Source organism: Bombyx mori, chromosome 15, assembly GCF_030269925.1.
Source record: "Bombyx mori chromosome 15, ASM3026992v2".
In the NCBI taxonomy this organism is placed as follows: domain Eukaryota; kingdom Metazoa; phylum Arthropoda; class Insecta; order Lepidoptera; family Bombycidae; genus Bombyx; species Bombyx mori.
In genome coordinates this window covers 15,737,687-15,755,612 of record NC_085121.1, presented here as the reverse complement: position 1 = coordinate 15,755,612, position 17,926 = coordinate 15,737,687, and the positions used below count along the sequence as shown (strand labels likewise).

Genomic DNA, 17,926 nt, shown 5'->3' with positions numbered 1-17,926 from the left:
GAACTGTGACTCAGACCGAATCGGTTAGTTCCACGATATTGTGAGCCATTGAGAAAACTTTACAACGAACAATCTTTCGTTAGTTTAACCCTCAGACACAGCCCACTGAGTTTCTCGCCGGATCTTCTCAGTGGGTCGCGTTTCAAATCCCGTGGTAGATTCTGCGAAGCACGGCTCTTGCTAGGGTTCGTGTTAGCAACGTCGTCAGGTTTGAGCCCCGTGAGCTCATCTATAAGGTTACGCTGAAATAGCCTCTCAAGGCTATCAGCTTAGGTAGGAAAAAAAAATCGTTAGTAATGTGTTCGGTTTTATGGATATTTTATTTATCGATAGCTATCCCCTCACACCTCGTACGGTCAATCCGTTCAATTCCAGTTTCACAAACGCGAATAAATACAAGGTTTTTTTTCTTTTATTTTAAGCGTTGCGTAGCCAAAAAGCCAAAAGGGACTTCCATAATTTGATTCAGTCCACCATTTTAATAGGAGCAAACCGGCATTTTACATATTGATAAACTTTTTTATTCTAAAATTATAGATAATACGTTTTTATGTTACGCTAATCGATGACGAAATTCCAAAAGACTGAGATACTCTTAAGATAATACCAGTGGTAGGACGTCTGGTGAGTCCGCACGAGTATGTACACCACTCTGCCTATTTCTACCGTGAAGCAGTAATGCATTTCGGTTTGAAAGGTGGAGCAGTCGTTGTACTGTAAAAACTGAGACCTTAGAACTCATATCTCAAGGCGAGTGGCTACATTTATGTTGTATATGTCTATGGGCTCTAGTAACCACTTAACATCAGGTGGGTCGTGAGTTCGTTCACCCACCTTAGCAACAGCGTCCCTAGCGGCAAACGTAGGCAAACGTTCCAACTACATACAAATTTGAGTTAACGTTTACGCTATCGAGAACGTTAAAAAACTCGCACTAAGTCGCACATCTGCTTTTATCAATCAAATAAATGAATCACCTATAAGTAAAACCTACTTACAACAGTTTTTTTTATAAATAACTTAGCTACTTACCCGAGTAAACAAAGCGACCGTGAGAGTGGAAGCTTATGAAAGTTTAAATATTGATTGTGAGCGGTCGACGACAGTTGATTTTGTAATTAAGCTCGGCCGTATTTTCGGGAGGGCGACTGTCCTTCGATCTTTTAAAATCGTTTGAGCCTCCATCGTTTTTCATATGGCGAGATAGAGGAAAACCTCCAAAATGGCAAGCAATTTTCGACCATTTTTTGTAAACAAATTTTAATTGAAATTGTTGTTCATTTTACGGTAAAATTAAAATTCATATTTTTTTTTTTCATTTCTGTGTATATAAATAATTAATGTTATAGAACATCGTAATGCACAAGTTTCCCTGTACCTGTTATTAATTGCAATAAGAGAAAAGTTAAACATGACATTGTGAGACGCACTTCACGAGTCTCCGTCAGACAGTGTTGCCATGTAGAAAATAATATTAAAAAGACATTTAAAAATCACTACTGTATTGTGGCTGTAAATTTAAAATTATTTTAATTTAAATTGAAAACTTTAAATGTAAATTCAAAGTCATTATTTATTTATTTGGAAGATACTTCATGCATGTAAATGTTTTACTCAGATCAGGTCAGATTACTTCAGCTCCGAATACAGAATGGCTGTTTTTATACATCAATACTATTTAATTTTGTGAAAACTACATTTATTTATTTAATTTCATTAATAATGGAAGAATCTTCATAAATTACTTTTACAATCACTGCCTTTTCTTAGACTCTTATATTAGATTTTGAGTTTAAACTTCAATCTTAAAATTCAAGTAGGGCAACCACATTCACATTCTGACTACGGATTCCGGTACCTAGTATCAAAGCATTTTCATAGCTTATCTTTTTAAATATATTTCTTCTGTGCGTGTGTTTGTCATTGAACTCCTCCTAACCGGCTGGACCGATTTGAATGATTTTTTTGTATGCCTTTGGGTGGCACCCTGGATGGCTTAGATTCACAAATCAGCGCGGCAGATGGCGCCACAGTCGGTATTTAGGTTATTTATCTATACTACAACTAAACGTCTAGATCAACTTGAATGAATTTTTGCAGGACAACGTCTGTCGGGTCCGCTAGTGTTATTTAAAATTTAAATATTTCCGATTTCTATAGGCTGGCAACTCTAGGCCCTCAGACTGTAATTGCGCCATCGAACGGGATCCGCCTGTCCAAACATGGACACTTGCGCGCTGAACACCTCCGTTAATGGGTGAAATCAATTCCTCAGACTTGTAACCAAGCGAGATACATATTTTGTAATACTCTCTTGGAATCCTACAAGCTAAGCGAAGAAGACTTGATGATGTTTTTTTTATTACTTATTTTTTATTGGCCCACTAGCTCGCCGCCCACCATGTATTTTATGATCGAAGTCGTAGTCTCCTTTGGCTTATATAACGGCGGCCCGCTTTTCAAAACGGAACGTGTGAGAACTACCCACGCGCGCTCATAATACGACCTAACGCCAGTTAATGTGACGACAGTGTACTGAGGGTGAGCACGAATGACTATCGAAAAAGTATTCGTATTGATATCGAGAGAAAAAAAGCATAGTATTTAAACAGCGCCCCTACCGTCCGTAAAAAAAATTAATTTCAGCAGCACGAATAAAAATCAAAATTCAAAATCATTTATTTCAACTTGATGTCAGTTGTGTAAATATAAATAACAATGTTAACTCTACCACCGGTTCCAAAAAAAGCCACAGTCCTGAGAATAACCGTAAAAACAAACTCAGCGGCCTTTTTTTTTTGTTTTTTCTCAAATATTTTCTTCTTTTTTTTTAAATAAGTAAAAATACGAAACGAAACGACAACAAACGAAAAAAAAAAAAAAATTCAAAAAATTATAATTAGGAAAAATTAATTGGCCAGGAGCGAACGCCTCATTCCCACGTAGTGCCATCTAGTAAATAATCCTTAACTTTATAATATGCCTTGTTGCACAAACGTTCCTTGACCGGCCGGCAACGCAAAATAAATTTACTTACTTTCGTTTCGTCACCCGGTCACCGTCCTCGCCGAACCCATCGCTTGCGATGAAGGGCTCGACGAGTAAATTAACCCACAGACACAGCCCACTGAGTTTCTCGCCGGATCTTCTCAAGATCGCGTTTCCGATTCGGTGGTAGGTAGATTCTGCGAAGTACGGCTCTTGCTAGGGTTCGTGCTAGCAACTTCGTCAGGTTTGAGCCCCGCGAGCTCACCTACTAGCTCGGCGAATCTAGAATAACCCCTCGAAGTTACTAGAATTGGTAGGAAAAAAAAAGAATCGTCACGTTCTTGAAAATCGAAACTTATACTCATAATCGAGAGCATGAAAATTGTTTTGACATGCGGTAACGTAAATCTCGAAGGCTGGCTATCGAATACTAATATATTATAATGTAATGATCCGTTTTCGTATCGAAGACTCGATACATTTACATTACGAATTCGATGGATTTTCGTGCTTGACGTACTGGTATAATACATACCTAATAAGATAATACGGCCGCACATTCTCCGGTGAGACCCATAATTGGCTTATACAATACTCGCGGGATGTGCTGGTGCCCTTCTCGGTCTAGGCTTTTTTTATTTAGACCCGATAAAAAAATGGTTTTATTATGAGGTACATGGAGTAAAGAACACTCATTGGTGCTCAGGGCTGACAGCCATTATGCTGATGTTGAAGCAGCCAGTTTTAATTATGGAGCCTTACTACAAAACAAACTTAAATTCATTTGAGAATAAAGAATGATTACTTTAAGGGGGAAAGGCATTTGGTTAAGCGACATTTTTGCAGCTTTATATGAGAGCCATTTAAAGTTCAAAATTAGGAAAAAATATCATAACAAAAAAAAACTTCTTCAGCTATTCGAATGGAGTAAACTTAATTGAAGTTCAATTGAAAACATCGAACTGTTGATGTTAATACTGAATATAACGCACCTTTAATTACAAAAATAGCGTGTTAAGCGAAATATCGCTTAAACCAAATATCGCCTTGCACGACTCGACTTGATCTTCCGAGAAACCTTTAAAAAATATTAAAGACTACTTCTACTCGACAATTTGCATTAAAACCAATAGTTTATTCAACACTAATAACAAAATAATCAAAGAGTCGCCTTAAGGGATCTTAGTTGTATCCAAATTACGTTTATTTTAAAACACTAAACATAATTGGTTAATGTAATTCAACTTCATGATATCTTAAATGGCTAATCGTTGCTTATTAGCGTACGATCTATGGTCAGCTCGTCGTTTGTTTGGCCTCAAATGACGTCACACGTAGTGGCGTTGTTCTCGACCGAATCTAATTTAGTTTAAGCGACTACATATATCGAAAAATAAACACTGTCCTTCTTTTGCAAAAGTCTCGAATATCACGACTTTATTCGACTCGGGGCTGCGATAGCCAATATTATTTATCAAAATAATGACAGTAATTAAAACAGTTTTAAAAAAAAGGCATTCACAGCACGCGATCCGGAATCGTGAAAACGACAAATAAAAACAAGCAAAAACCAAGCAAACGGTCACGCTACCCCAAGCTCATGTACACATTTGATAATCAATTCACAATAAACGGTAATAATGCACTGTTTTGTGTCCGCTAATTGTTTACGTTCTTCCTCCTTCCTCATAGCTTTGAACGAAAGCGACATTCGATATGATGAATCTAATATTCGTGAAATGTAGCGTGAAAGGTTGAAAGAACGCGGGTAAGCATAATGTTTGTAGTTAGTTGTGCAATCTTGATTATCAAATATGAAAGAAACGGACCAATATATTTTAAACTAGTAGACCCGGCCACACGTTGCCGTGGCTAAGGTTCTTTCTTTCTAAATAACACATGACCAGCTACGCTAATACCAAAAATTAACAAAGTAAGAACAATTAGATAGTGAAATCTATTATTGTATTGCGTTTATTACGAAATAAATTTCACTTATACTTTAGCCTCAGCAACACGTGGTGTTTATGCCATTAAATTGTAGCTTATGTGAAACGTTGTTATTTTTAAAACAGCGTCATCTATGAGATATTAATGTCAGACACTATTACAATTGTCTGTAAGAACTGATTTAAGGCGCCATCTGTTTTAAAGTTATGAGACTTACAATTAATAACAATAATCAACTTATGAAATTATTTTATTGTTAATTAATAAATATTGCGACCATTAATTGAAATAAAAACCATCCTGTGGCCTAAGTTGGAACAAAGCACATACATATTTAAAAAAAAAGTTAAAATCGGTTCGGTAGTTTAGGTTAACCCTCTGTTACATTTTAAGCGGCAAATTAATTTATTATCATAATATATACTGTGCTAATTGAACTCACATTACAGTTTTAATATATGTGATTCTGTAGTGTTGGCCTAAAACAGCGCCTCCCATCTCCGTGGGTGTGGTAAAATGCTACTGAGAAGTTCTTACTCGACTGACTGCGATCATCAATCGGCATTTATTTGTGACAAGGTGAACTATAAACCCGCTCAATAGATCCAATGACTCAACCTAATTCTAGCGTGAAACATTCATCGTTTTCGTTAAGAAAGATGTGAGATTCTGTTGATAATTCAATCGAGATATTGACCTTATGTCTCAAGGTAGGTGATAGATATAGCATTTACGTTGTGATGTCCATGGACTCCAGTAACCGCTTACCACTAGATAGATCGTGAGCTCATCCGTCTATGCAATAGAAGAAAAAATCAAATTCAACATTTACGTAAATTGTACACAGAATTCGCTGAAATTACGATCGCAATCATATCACTAATAGGCACGCGAATTCGTGTGATAATTTCGTGCCGGCGCCACTGAGTGCGGATAAGTTTTACCTGCGGTTTCACTCGTCTCTATCTTATTTATGGCGAATTAATTTTCTTGCAATTCAATCGGGTTAATCAACTCCCCCAAAAAAAACGTTTGTTGTGAATTTTGTAAAAGTGTTTAATATACCAAAAAATATGTATATACGTCAAACTTGACATTCAAGTGAGTTTTTGACATGTTGTTTTTGGCTTCCGGAAATCAATTGACATTGGCTGTGGACTCGTTGACTCATCCATGGAATAAAATTAAAAAAGATAGCGACGATTTTCACGTTGTATCCTATACTGCCCATAGATAATGGTGGAAAGGAGATCCGTCTCTATATAATCTCCTCCGAAAAGTAGATGGAACAAGACCTCTGATTATTTAAAACAAAAATAAAAATCTTGACAAACAAATTTTAGTCTGCACTTTCCTATAGAATACCTATATGTGTGCATTGGCACGAATCGTGTATCGCATGTTAAAAAAAAATATTAACGGTCAATGAACTTTGTCGTATTTGACAGACTCGAAAAGTAATCACTGCCAAAGTGTTTGAAATATTAAAATTATTTTTATTTACCTCTGCCATTTACATGTTCAATATTATAGTTTTTTCAAAGACATTTTAATCATTTGTAGTTTTTTTTACGTAGATTTTTTTACTGCCGTAATAATTAAATGATTTTATTTGCTTTGAGATACAGAAATGTTACATTAAATAATTTATTGTTTTTGAAGTCTTATAATTTTGGTGTTTCTTTTATTGATAATATGTTGATGGGTGCTGGAGTTCACTGGCCCCACGACATCAGAGACAAGCACATGTAGATATAGGTCCAACTCTCTTCAAATTCTTAAGAATGATTGATTACTTTCCTACAGAAATAGATATGACAGTGGTCCCCAATCATACACGCACACTAAGTGCTTAATATATAATTAAGGGAATAAAATAAATAATATTTAACAGAAAATGAGGTGAGGTTTGGCCTTTAAAGAAGTTATAGATACAATTTTTCACTGCTTTTGTTTGACACGTGGCCTATAGGATAAACCAGCTGATTTCTTTGCCAGATGCTCTTACTACGTTGCTATTCCGATCCGGTACTAGACGCATTTGCCAAAACAGTTGCAACTACCCTCTGTGGTTGAATTTTCGAAGTCGCCTACTCATCCTAATGAACAACCTCCGGGCCCCAAGAAATAGCTGCATTAAAAAAAAACTTTGTTGGTACACAAACATGCGACTCTCATGATCCTCAATAGTCCTCGTAGGCCGTGAACATTAACAATACTAAGGGTACAGCCTTCTGCCTACCACTGAGATCGCATTTCCAACCTCTTGAAATATGATGTCATACCATATCCATTATTACCAAATTTGTGTCGCCGTAAAGCACTTCTTGATTTTCCCAACCGGTCTAACAAATTTCCGGAATTCTGGGACCAATTTGGGTACAACAGAGTTTTGGAGTCGGATGGTACATGGCAAAAATGTTCATTTGAAAAAGCAATGTACAGCACAGTGGATGTGAGGAAACATTAATAAACTCTGCTCCGATTACTAGTGGCGAGGGAAAATTAAAATAACGGTGTCACATCAAATGGTTCCCCAGAGATCTGCCCATGAAACATGCCATATAAAACACATATGTACATTCTATTACGGGATACGGAAACGAAATAAACGGAATCCGGTTCTGGATGTAGATCTTCTTGTCTCGTTTCTTTTCGGTATTATCGACCGGAAACTCTTAACTTGGGAGTGGTAGGCCTGAAATCTTCAAGTCAGTGCGGGTAATATTTTTTGAGTGAAGCTGGTAAATAAGATGGGTATTATTTTACTAAGAAAGTCTCGTATTATTGATTCGAAGTTGCCAAGGTATAACTTTATCTCCGAAGCCGACCGTGTATTAAGCTTCTGACGTCAGACAACGAAATGCTTGACCAATGAATTAGATCGGCCGAATGCCGTATCATCACAGACAAAAGTTGCATAATGTTTTACGATTATCGTGAATGAAAACGATTATCATATTAATATTCAAACGACGACAGAATTACATTATTCGGAACGCAGTTTACGACTGTCTGGCAACATTCCGTTTCTTGTTCTGTGCGTTCCAAAATATTAATTGTTTAATGAATAGCCGTTTTCTGTCTTACGTGCATATTCATGGTTATGATATGGTATTTCATGAGGGCGTCAGCGACGAAGCTTTGATAATTTTAATTTAAAGTGATGCGGTTTGAACGCGCGTCAGGGATACCTACAGATTCTACGTGGGTAAGCTAGCTTGTTGTCACTGCCTTTTTGTTTCTGGGCTGGGGGCCGAAGCTCCTAGAACTCCCCGCACCCAGGAGGCGTGCGTGACTAGACGGTCTAGGAATAAACGTCTGCAGATGGCGATATTTAGGGCCCTACCCACTAAACTCCCCTAAACGCTCACCCAAGCGTCTTATTTTCCTCGAGGTCAGTATCCGACCCGGAGTAAGACGGTTGCTCCGATCATTACTGCACCCAAATGCACGGCTCACGTCAGGCCAGGCTGTGGAACATCTGCCTTCTTGGTACGGCGACAGATCAGACCGCCCAGGCAGCGCCGCTGGTGTCGTGAGCTATTCGGATGGGTCGGACCCAGCCTGCCTGTTCAGGATGCGATACACCAAAAACCGATCGCTCTTATGACGTCACTACTGAGTGGCGCGCTAGACTGCTGGTAAAGCTCCACACGGTCTTCATCCCCCTCAGGTCTGCCCGTTACCTTTACGAAGGGAGTCATTGTTACTCCTTGGGCGTCCCTATTTTATATACATGAACAAGCCGTTATTGCAATGCCGCAATCGGACGAGTCTTAGTTTTCAAAATTGTCGCACGAGCTTTATAGAACCAAACTGAACAAATCTTCATTACTAGTGACATCATTTGAGGTTGAAATAAAAACGAATCAACCACAGATCGTACAATAACACGGAATGTTTCACGAAAACACTGTATAATTTAATTATCGTTCTGGTTTAATTAAAAACTATTATAAACATTTTTTCATTATTTTTTTTATGAATGTTGTTATTTTTCGTTGTCATTATACCATTCATACCATTTATTGTGCCTTTTGTTGTAATACACATTTCTGTGTTACAATATTGAATAAATACGAAACTTTTTAGATTGTTTTATAATTAGTTTATTGTAGCCTACTCAAGTTTTTTTCTTTTCTTTTTCTACTTATTCTAGTGACCTCGAGGGGTCATGATAGATTCACCAAACGAGTAGGTGAGCTCATGGGGCTCTAACCTAAGGACGTTGCTAACATTAGCGCTAGCAAGAGCAGTGTTTCGCAAAATTTACCATCGGATCGGAAACGCGACCCACTGAGAAGATCCGGCGAGTGAGCTAGATCAAACTGAAGGAATCCTGTGAATATATACGAACTTGAGTGGGGGCTAATTATAGTGATCATAGTTTTTATCCTTAAATTCCAAGAAAAATGCGAAAGCATAATCGAAGCGAGTATTTTGTGGTCGGATCACCTAAAATCTCCTATTACTCAACACTCCGCATCTGAACCTCGCTTGAGATACAACTTGTTCAAGGTTATCGTGTGATGTGATTTGCGCGGCGCTCGTTCATTACCGATCCTACGGACAGAATGGAAAGCAGTCGACGTCGCCCAAAACACGTCATTTCGGATCCTCCCGATCCACGAACGGTGCTTTTAGGTACCTCAAGCACCGGTCGGTTCTCGTCGAACCCGTCGAGGGCTCGACGAGTAAATTAACCCTCAGACACAGCCCACTGAGTTTCTCGCCGGATCTTCTCAGTGAGTCGCGTTTCCGACCCGGTAGTAGATTCTGCGAAGCACGCCTCTTGCTCGGGTTCGTGTTAGCAACGTCGTCAGGTTTTGAGCCCCGTGAGCTCACCTACTAGTTAAAGTTACGCTGAAATAGCCTCTCAAGGCATAGGATGGAATAAAAAAAAAAGGCGCTCGTCTTCTTCCATCGCGTTGGCGGCAAAATCCTACTGGTAGAATGTATCTTGGCTTAGGTGTACCTAACTCTCCTAATCCGAAGCATGAGATAGCCTTTTCGACCTCAAATCTTAAGATGCGTGTCTGACTCCACATTATCATGTTTATAGACGTCAATTTTCACCAGCCGCCACGGTTCGTTTACTCATCTAGAACATTAAATAATGCATCACACTTATTTTTGCTAGTGACATGTCAGCGCCCTATTGCTTATACGAGTATATCTTTCTAAGAACTTTTCGCTGGCGTTTCATAGTAATGTTCAATTAATGTTGATATTTATTTATATGTTTATACGAGCATTCCTGAGAATGTTCTTATTCAATCAAACCGTTTTCCTCAATATGCTTCTTGATGCTTTGAAATTTTTCTTTGTGTTCATCGGCGGTTTGAATTATTTGAAATTAGCTGTGGTTTTGGCAATGCAGGTTCGCGTTCGGATTCGCGACCTATCCATTCATTATCATTAATTAGCTCAGATGAGTGTAGAAACTCACGGCTCACCTCTTATTAAGTTGCTACTGGAGTCCTGTGTTTCCATTTTGTAATACAATGGTATTAAGTTGCAACTAGAGTCCTCTATTTCGATTTTGTAGTACAAGGGCATCAAACCTAAACGAATTAGTGGTTCACGGCAGAAAAAGCCAGGGTGGAGATACGAGTGAGCAACTGGTGGTAGGACCTCTTGGGAATCCGCACGGTTAGGTACCACCACCCCGCCTATTTCTGCCGTGAAGCAGTAATGAGTTTCGGTCTGAAGGGTGGGGTAGCCATTGTAACTATATTGAGACCTTAGAACTTATATCTGAAGGTGGGTGGCGCATTTACGTTGTAGATGTCTATGGGCTCCAGTAACAACTTAACACCAGGTGGGCTGTTAACTCGTCCACCCATCTAAGCAATAAAAAAAAATATGACGCCCAACACTAGTAAATTCTCTAAGGGTCCGTAAACTATTCTGATTTTGGTGATAGTAAAATATCCTATCGAATGGACCGATATTTATGTTCGTTGAACTTCGTGTGCTGGTTAAGAGTCACATTTCATTCATTCGTTTGCATTTTACATTTAAATCATAACTAATCTGATATGAATAATTTTATTTGCTCATAAAAATAATTATTATTGATATTGCGATTCAGATCCACAAATAAATGAGGTCTTTTAACACGTGCCGTTTTTTTTTTCTATAAAAATACCCGATGTGAATAAAATTAATTGCTGTATATTGGTAAACGCAACATTTGAGAGCGGCTGGACTGATTTGATAATTTATTTCAATTCTATTGGCAACTGTACCCGTCCGCTTCGCTGGGCATTTAAAATTAACATTATTATTTCTCACCCCACAAAAATTCTCATCATTAACACCCCCGCAACTGGTGTAGAGAGTCCAACACTCATATAAACATTAGCCTATCCATTAAGTACATGGATTTTCTAAATGGATACAAAGTTTCAAGTCAATCGGATGCACGGTTCAGTAGTTATAACGGAACATCCGTAAAAACCACTGTAGATTTATATATTCGTATAGATAAATAGTACGAATAAGGAACTTGATGGGAAGAATAAGCAATTGAAATTGAATTGTCCAAATTCACAAAACGATCACGAACATCTTTTATCAACGAACCGAATAATGATTATCGCGCCAGTGTCTTCCCGCATTCTTACTAATTTGTTTCTCGTTTGTTCTAGAATTCTTCAGGAAGCTGCTCAAGCTGTCGCGAGAAGAGTTCCACGCGATGTTCAAGAGAACCTACGGAATGATTTACGAACAGCATTCCTACGTCTTTGAACAGTTATTCGAACAACTCGAAAGGTGATTAGATGATTTTAATAATACTAGTGGGCCCTGAGTAATCGAAATTCGACTATAACTATAATTGAAATTATAAGTTTGTACACTATTATGATTCTATTGTCAAAAACACTAATTCTATAATCAAAGATTTCGCCAAGACTCTACTTCAGACTATAAGCGTTAAGAAAAGTTAAGACAAAGACAATAAACAAATAGTATGTATTGTGTGTGCGTGTGTGTGTCAAATACATGGTAGTGTGTGTAATGTTTTTATTTTATCAATTTAACATATGTACATATTTTTATGCAAAATTAAAAAAAATTATTAACATTCTGCATTCCTTCTCTATATTCTCTATAAATGGGGGAAATTTCATAATCCTCCGTCCCCGCAATTTTCGCAAAAAGAGGTAAAAAGTTTTTGCTTCACGTATTAATATATAGATAAGAACGTTGCCACATTATTTGCGATGAAATTTACTAAAAACTTTTTTAGTGCCACCGAAGGTGAACGTCCTATGATTCGTGTAGATACTAGAGTTGTTATCATTGTAGACCAGTATTCTTTCCAGTGGTCAGTTCGAAGGGAATTTGACCACGTTCGTTATGGATCGTAATATAATTCCGAAGAGAGATTTTAATAATAATAAGAAACTTACATAAATAAAATTCGTTGTTCTACCACAACACAATACAATCAGCAGACTTAAAAATAAAATATAATTGAGAGCTCTTAAAAACCATCCATTTTTCGTTTTCAAAGAAAACAATATTCAATGCTAAACAATTTTGAAAGCTCCGTTAAAAGATAATTTTAATAGTAGTTGCACTTAAGTTTTGCAAAGCCACTACTTCAATTTTTCGACTCCCTCCCTGACTTATTCTAAAAAAATATCTTTATCTTATTACAATTATAATATGTACTTTACTTTAATAATAAATAAATAATATTTCACAAAAAAGTATTTACGAAAAAAAATATTTTTAAACAATGAGACATTTCGAAGACAAATTTTTCATCTATATTAAAATGAATGTCTGTAAGTGTGTATGTTTGTCCTAAATACGTTACTAAGCCGTTTATCCGTCAACGATAAAACTTTGTACAAACCAATTCTTCTAGGATTCTGTTTTTTTTTTACGAATTTGACGTTTTTAGATATTTAGCGACGATAATATTATCGATTGTAACCGTGTTCCACTAGTTTTAAATTATTTTAACTTATCAGACACGTACCTTCCAATTCTTCTTACTATAAATTCGACGTGCCACTTAGGAGATTACTCGCGTTTCGTATAGACACACTATTACTTATCCACTTTCATTTATTTTCCAGGTACTACAGCCGAGGCGACACAAACTTTGACGCAATGATGGATAGCTTCTTCGGAATTCTGTACAAGAAGATGTTCACGGTACTTAATTCGCAGTACACGTTCGATGAAAAGTAAGATTTATTTTAAATATACAGATATATGTGTAGATGGATTATTTATTAAATGGTGGTGGGGCATATCATGAGACGGTACCGGTAGGTAACTATTTCTGCTGCGAATCAGTCATCCTGATTTGAGCACAACTGTTGTGACGTAGACGCCTTATTTGAACCCTTTCGTTACTATCGGTGACTATAGTCACTCGTCTCATTCGCGAAGCGGCTGCTCTTGAGTTGTTAGGTCTCCTTTGGAGGCGCTCGGGCAGCTGTTAGCAAATCCCACCCCTTCTGGCAGAGCCTATGCTTGCCCTCCTGTCCTTGTGAAACCGGAAAGGCCTCAGGCCACCAGTAATCCCTCAATCCTAAAAAAAAAGTTACGCGGCAGAAATAGGAGGGAAAGTGGTAATCCACCGCTCTACACCAGTAGTAGCTAGTGTTGGCGATTGGTACGGTATAACATGCAGGAAGCATATTCCGTGAATGGTCCCAGAAAAGTGTATGACTTTTTTTTTTATTGGACGAGATCACAGCCCACCTGGTCTTAAGTGGTTACTGGAGCCCATAGACATCTACAACTTAAATGCGCCACCCAGGCCCAGGACGTTAAAAAACTCGCACTAAGCACACTGGTTAGAGCCCCGTGAGCTAGCCGACTCGCTCGGCGAAGCTGATATAACCCCTCGAGGTTACCAGAATAGGTAGAAAAGAAAAGGTAACGACGTTATTCTTTCTTTGCGGCGCGCCATCAAGTTAACCACCGTACTATATAAACCATAGTAACAATGTTATCATAATGTTTCTATGGAGCAGTTTATGTCGTATTTATCGCTCTTAATCGTGGAGTTACGGGCACATAAAACACACGTTATCCAGTGCGGTTTCAGATTTCAATGCGTTTGCATTACGGCTTAAGAATTTATCTGGTGATTAATGTTCGTGTATACAAACAGCTACGCTTCGTTGATGGTTTAGAAAGTTCCTGAAAAATGATGTACATGAAAATAATATTCACGGATATCTTTCGCGTTGTTCATGATAAATGAATGAAATTTGAAAATGAAAATTTTGATGAAAATGTGATTTTTTGAAAATGCAATTTTTTACTGGTGGTAGGTCCTCTTGTGAGCCCGCGTGGAGCCCATAGACATCTACAACGTAAACACGCCACCCACCTTGAGATATAAGTTCTAAGGTCTCAAGTATAGTTACAAGTATTCGTAACTATCTAACTAATCTAAGTTCGTAGTAACTATTCGTAAATGTCCAAATGTTAATGCTGTGAGACATATAGACCTGTGATATGTAGAACTAAGTATGCGAAGGTCTACGGGTTGAGAAGCGAATTAATTATGGCAGTAGGTAAACCTTAGAGGAAGAGGACTGTTAGACTGTTAGAGGAAGTCTGAAAGTGGCACCTGTGACAGAGAAGCTGAGGAGTGCGCGTTTGGGATGGTATGGACATGTGATGAGACGAAATGAAAATGAGGTTGGTAAGAGAATGTTAACTATGAATGTGGAAGGATATAGAGGAAGAAGTAGACCTAAGAAGAAATTGATGGATTGTGTGAAAGACGATATGGGTAAGAGGGGAGTGAGCGAAGAAATGATATATGATAGAAGAGTATGGAAGGAGAAAACATGTTGCGCCGACCCCAGATGACTGGGAGAAGGGCAGGATAATGATGATGAATGAGTAGGTAAACCTTGCGAAAGTATATTTTTACCGCTTTATCCAAGTCTGTCCAGTGCTTCCGTGAAATTGTGTCATCCTATTCGCGATACTCGGCGGCGATGCTGGTGTAAACAAATGTCGGCCACGTGTTTATGTACTTCGCTTACAATGTACTTTGAGTATTCGTTTGACGGGTGTGAAGTTACTGCTTTATTGTCTCCTATTAGGTTATGTTGTTATGTTATGTCTTATACTGTGTGCTTAGTGGGAGTTTTTAAGCGTTCTCGAACGCGTAAAAGTTAACTGAAATTTGTATGGAGTTGGAGCGTTTGCCTACGTTTGCCGCTGTGCCAACTCTATACGAATTTGAGTTAACTTTAACGCTATCGAGAACGTAAAGTAAAACATACAGTTTCAATATGCTGATATTGAAACTGTACGTTTTACTCTATAAAAACCATGGCTTCAGCGCCTTTATACACTATATGTTATTAGGTTTACACTTTGTAAATGTAATTTCTATCATGCAATTTTTTTTTATTGCATAGATGGGTGGACGACCTCACAGCCCAACTGGTGTTAAATGATTAACGGAGCCCATAGACATCTACAACGTAAATGCGCCACCCACCTTGAGATATAAGTTCTAAGGTCTCAAGTATAGTTACAGCGGCTGCCCCACCCTTCAAACCGAAACACATTACTGCTTCACGGCAGAAATAGGCAGGGCGGTGGTACCTACCCGTGCGGACTCACAAGAGGTCCTACCACCAGTAATTACGCAGATTATAATTAAAACAAATAATTTTATTTTGAACCGTTACCTAAAAAGTGACATGTGTGTACATGGTAACTACTTATGTGAAGAAAATAAACGGCCTGAATAACGCATTCAGTAAATTTGACTGATATGTATGACACTGTTGTCCATGATAATCGTCACCAGTAATAAACCAGTACGCGTTCAGAACGGTCGTTTGTTTTCATAGTCACATAAGTAGGTATATCCCATTGACACATTCACTGCTTTTTTTTTAAACTTATTACTCTAATTTCTTTATAGATACCTAAAATGCGTGAACGAACATATGCGTGAGATCCAGCCCTTCGAGGATGTTCCCAAGAAGCTATCAGTTCAACTCCGAAGGGCGGTGGTCGCCACCCGCACCTTCCACAAAGCGCTCCGAGCCGGCGCTGATGTAGTACGCGACATGACTCAGGTAAGCGCTGGTTAGGAGGAAATCAAATTGGCCACTGTCAGTCCCGGTTGGCAGTCGTACTCATCTATATATTAATATGTGGAACAAAAACTTTGTCCCCTTTTTACGAAAATTGCGCGGACGGCGGAGTATGAAATTTGCACTTCTTCTCTATATTCTCTGTAAGTGTGAGACTTACAGAGAATATAGAGAAGAAGTGCAGAATGCTAATATTTTTATTTAATTATGCATAAAAAACACATTAAATCAATAAAAAAAGCATTACACACGTTACTATGTGTTTGACACAACACATAGGTACATAAAATTTTATATACTCTTTGTTTACTGTCAATTGTGAAACTTTTATTATTGTTTAGTCTGTGGTCGAATTGAGAATAGATTGATATTGTTTGTCTTTAATATTATTGATCTATAGTGCAGTTTTGGCGAATGCGTGATTATATTATCGAATTATAATATAATAGTTTTTGACAATAGAACCATAATAATGTTTAAACTTATAATTTCAATTAATTATAGTCGAATTTCGACTACTGCGGGACCACTAGTACCGAATAAATACAGAACTAACCCAATGCGACAATGTCCATGTCAAATCCCGCAGACAGGTAGCTACAAATATTTCTATAAAAATATGTAGGTACTTCACATGCGAACGACTTGCACGATGAAAGAATAACATCATGCGTTCCGATTTTAAGAATGAGACTACCGTTTTACTGTTCAAATGAGATTTCTATCTCATGTATCAATGTGGGTTCAATGGGTGGGTGTGTATCAATGTATCTATAAGGTTCGATAACCACTTAAAGCCAACCAGGTCATGAGAACTATCCTTCTATATAGGTACAGCACTGAAAAACCATCGAACGAGATAAGATACAGTTTAATGTTACGATTTGGCTAGCAGCCAAACATATAATAATCGCGTATGACGCGTATGACGCGTATGAGATGTTATCATAATATAAGTATATTATTTGCGTAAACGGGCGGGAAAGTTCAAGGTACCTCTACTGCTATCCAATTACTGAAGCCCAAAACTGAAAGTCCAAAAATGACATTGAATATATTACTGGTGGTAGGACCTCTTGTGAGTCCGCGCGGGTGGGTACCACCACCCTGCCTATTTCTGCCGTGAAGCATTAATGTGTTTCGGTTTGAAGGGTGGGGCAGCCGTTGTATCTATACTGAGACTTTAGAACTTATATCTCAAGGTGTGTGGCGCATTTACGTTGTAGATGTCTATGGGTTCCAGTAACCACTTAACACCAGGTGGGCTGTGAGCTCGTCCACACATCTAGGCAATAAAAAAAATAAAAATAAAAATTATGTATCTCTATTTCAGTAAATAAACCGTAACATTTTGTTAGTAAACATTAGGTACTTAAAATCTACTAGCCGTACTCGCCTGCTTCGCTGGGCACTTAAAATTAACGTTATTATGTATTGTCATTATTATTAGGCAGTCCAACCCTCATATAAATATTAGCCTACCCATTAAGTACATGTATTTTCTACATGGATACCAAGTTTCAAGTCAATCGGATGCATGGTTCAGTAGTTATAACGGAACATCCGTAAAAACCACTGTAGATTTATATATTAGTATAGAAGTATAGATGTAACTTAAAAACCTAACACGGTAACTATTTCACTTTTTAGTACAATATTTTTTATATTTTATTTATTTTACTATAATAAAGTTTTTCTAGTGTAGGACAGTCCGAATTCCGATGCAATTCACAGTCAAAGCCTCATAATCTCACGACGAGTTTTCACTTGGGACATTACTCCGTTTGACATTAACGGAATCTCAAATTAACGTTTACCGGAGAATTGTTCACACAGGATGTTTGCTCGAAGGAAATCACAATCGGAAACTCACGTTTTAT

At 37.8% G+C, this 17,926-nt stretch overlaps 1 protein-coding gene across 1 annotated transcript in view; it reads left to right on the top strand.

Moving 5' to 3' along the window:
• The window catches only part of LOC101745556 (glypican-4), a 121,137-nt gene that overhangs the window by 91,761 nt on the left and 11,450 nt on the right, over positions 1 to 17,926 (top strand). The window contains exons 4-6 of the mRNA XM_004923048.5: positions 11,595 to 11,718; positions 13,038 to 13,148; positions 15,872 to 16,028. Coding sequence (XP_004923105.3) covers positions 11,595 to 11,718; positions 13,038 to 13,148; positions 15,872 to 16,028 — 392 coding nt within the window. The remainder of the gene's footprint in view (positions 1 to 11,594; positions 11,719 to 13,037; positions 13,149 to 15,871; positions 16,029 to 17,926) is intronic.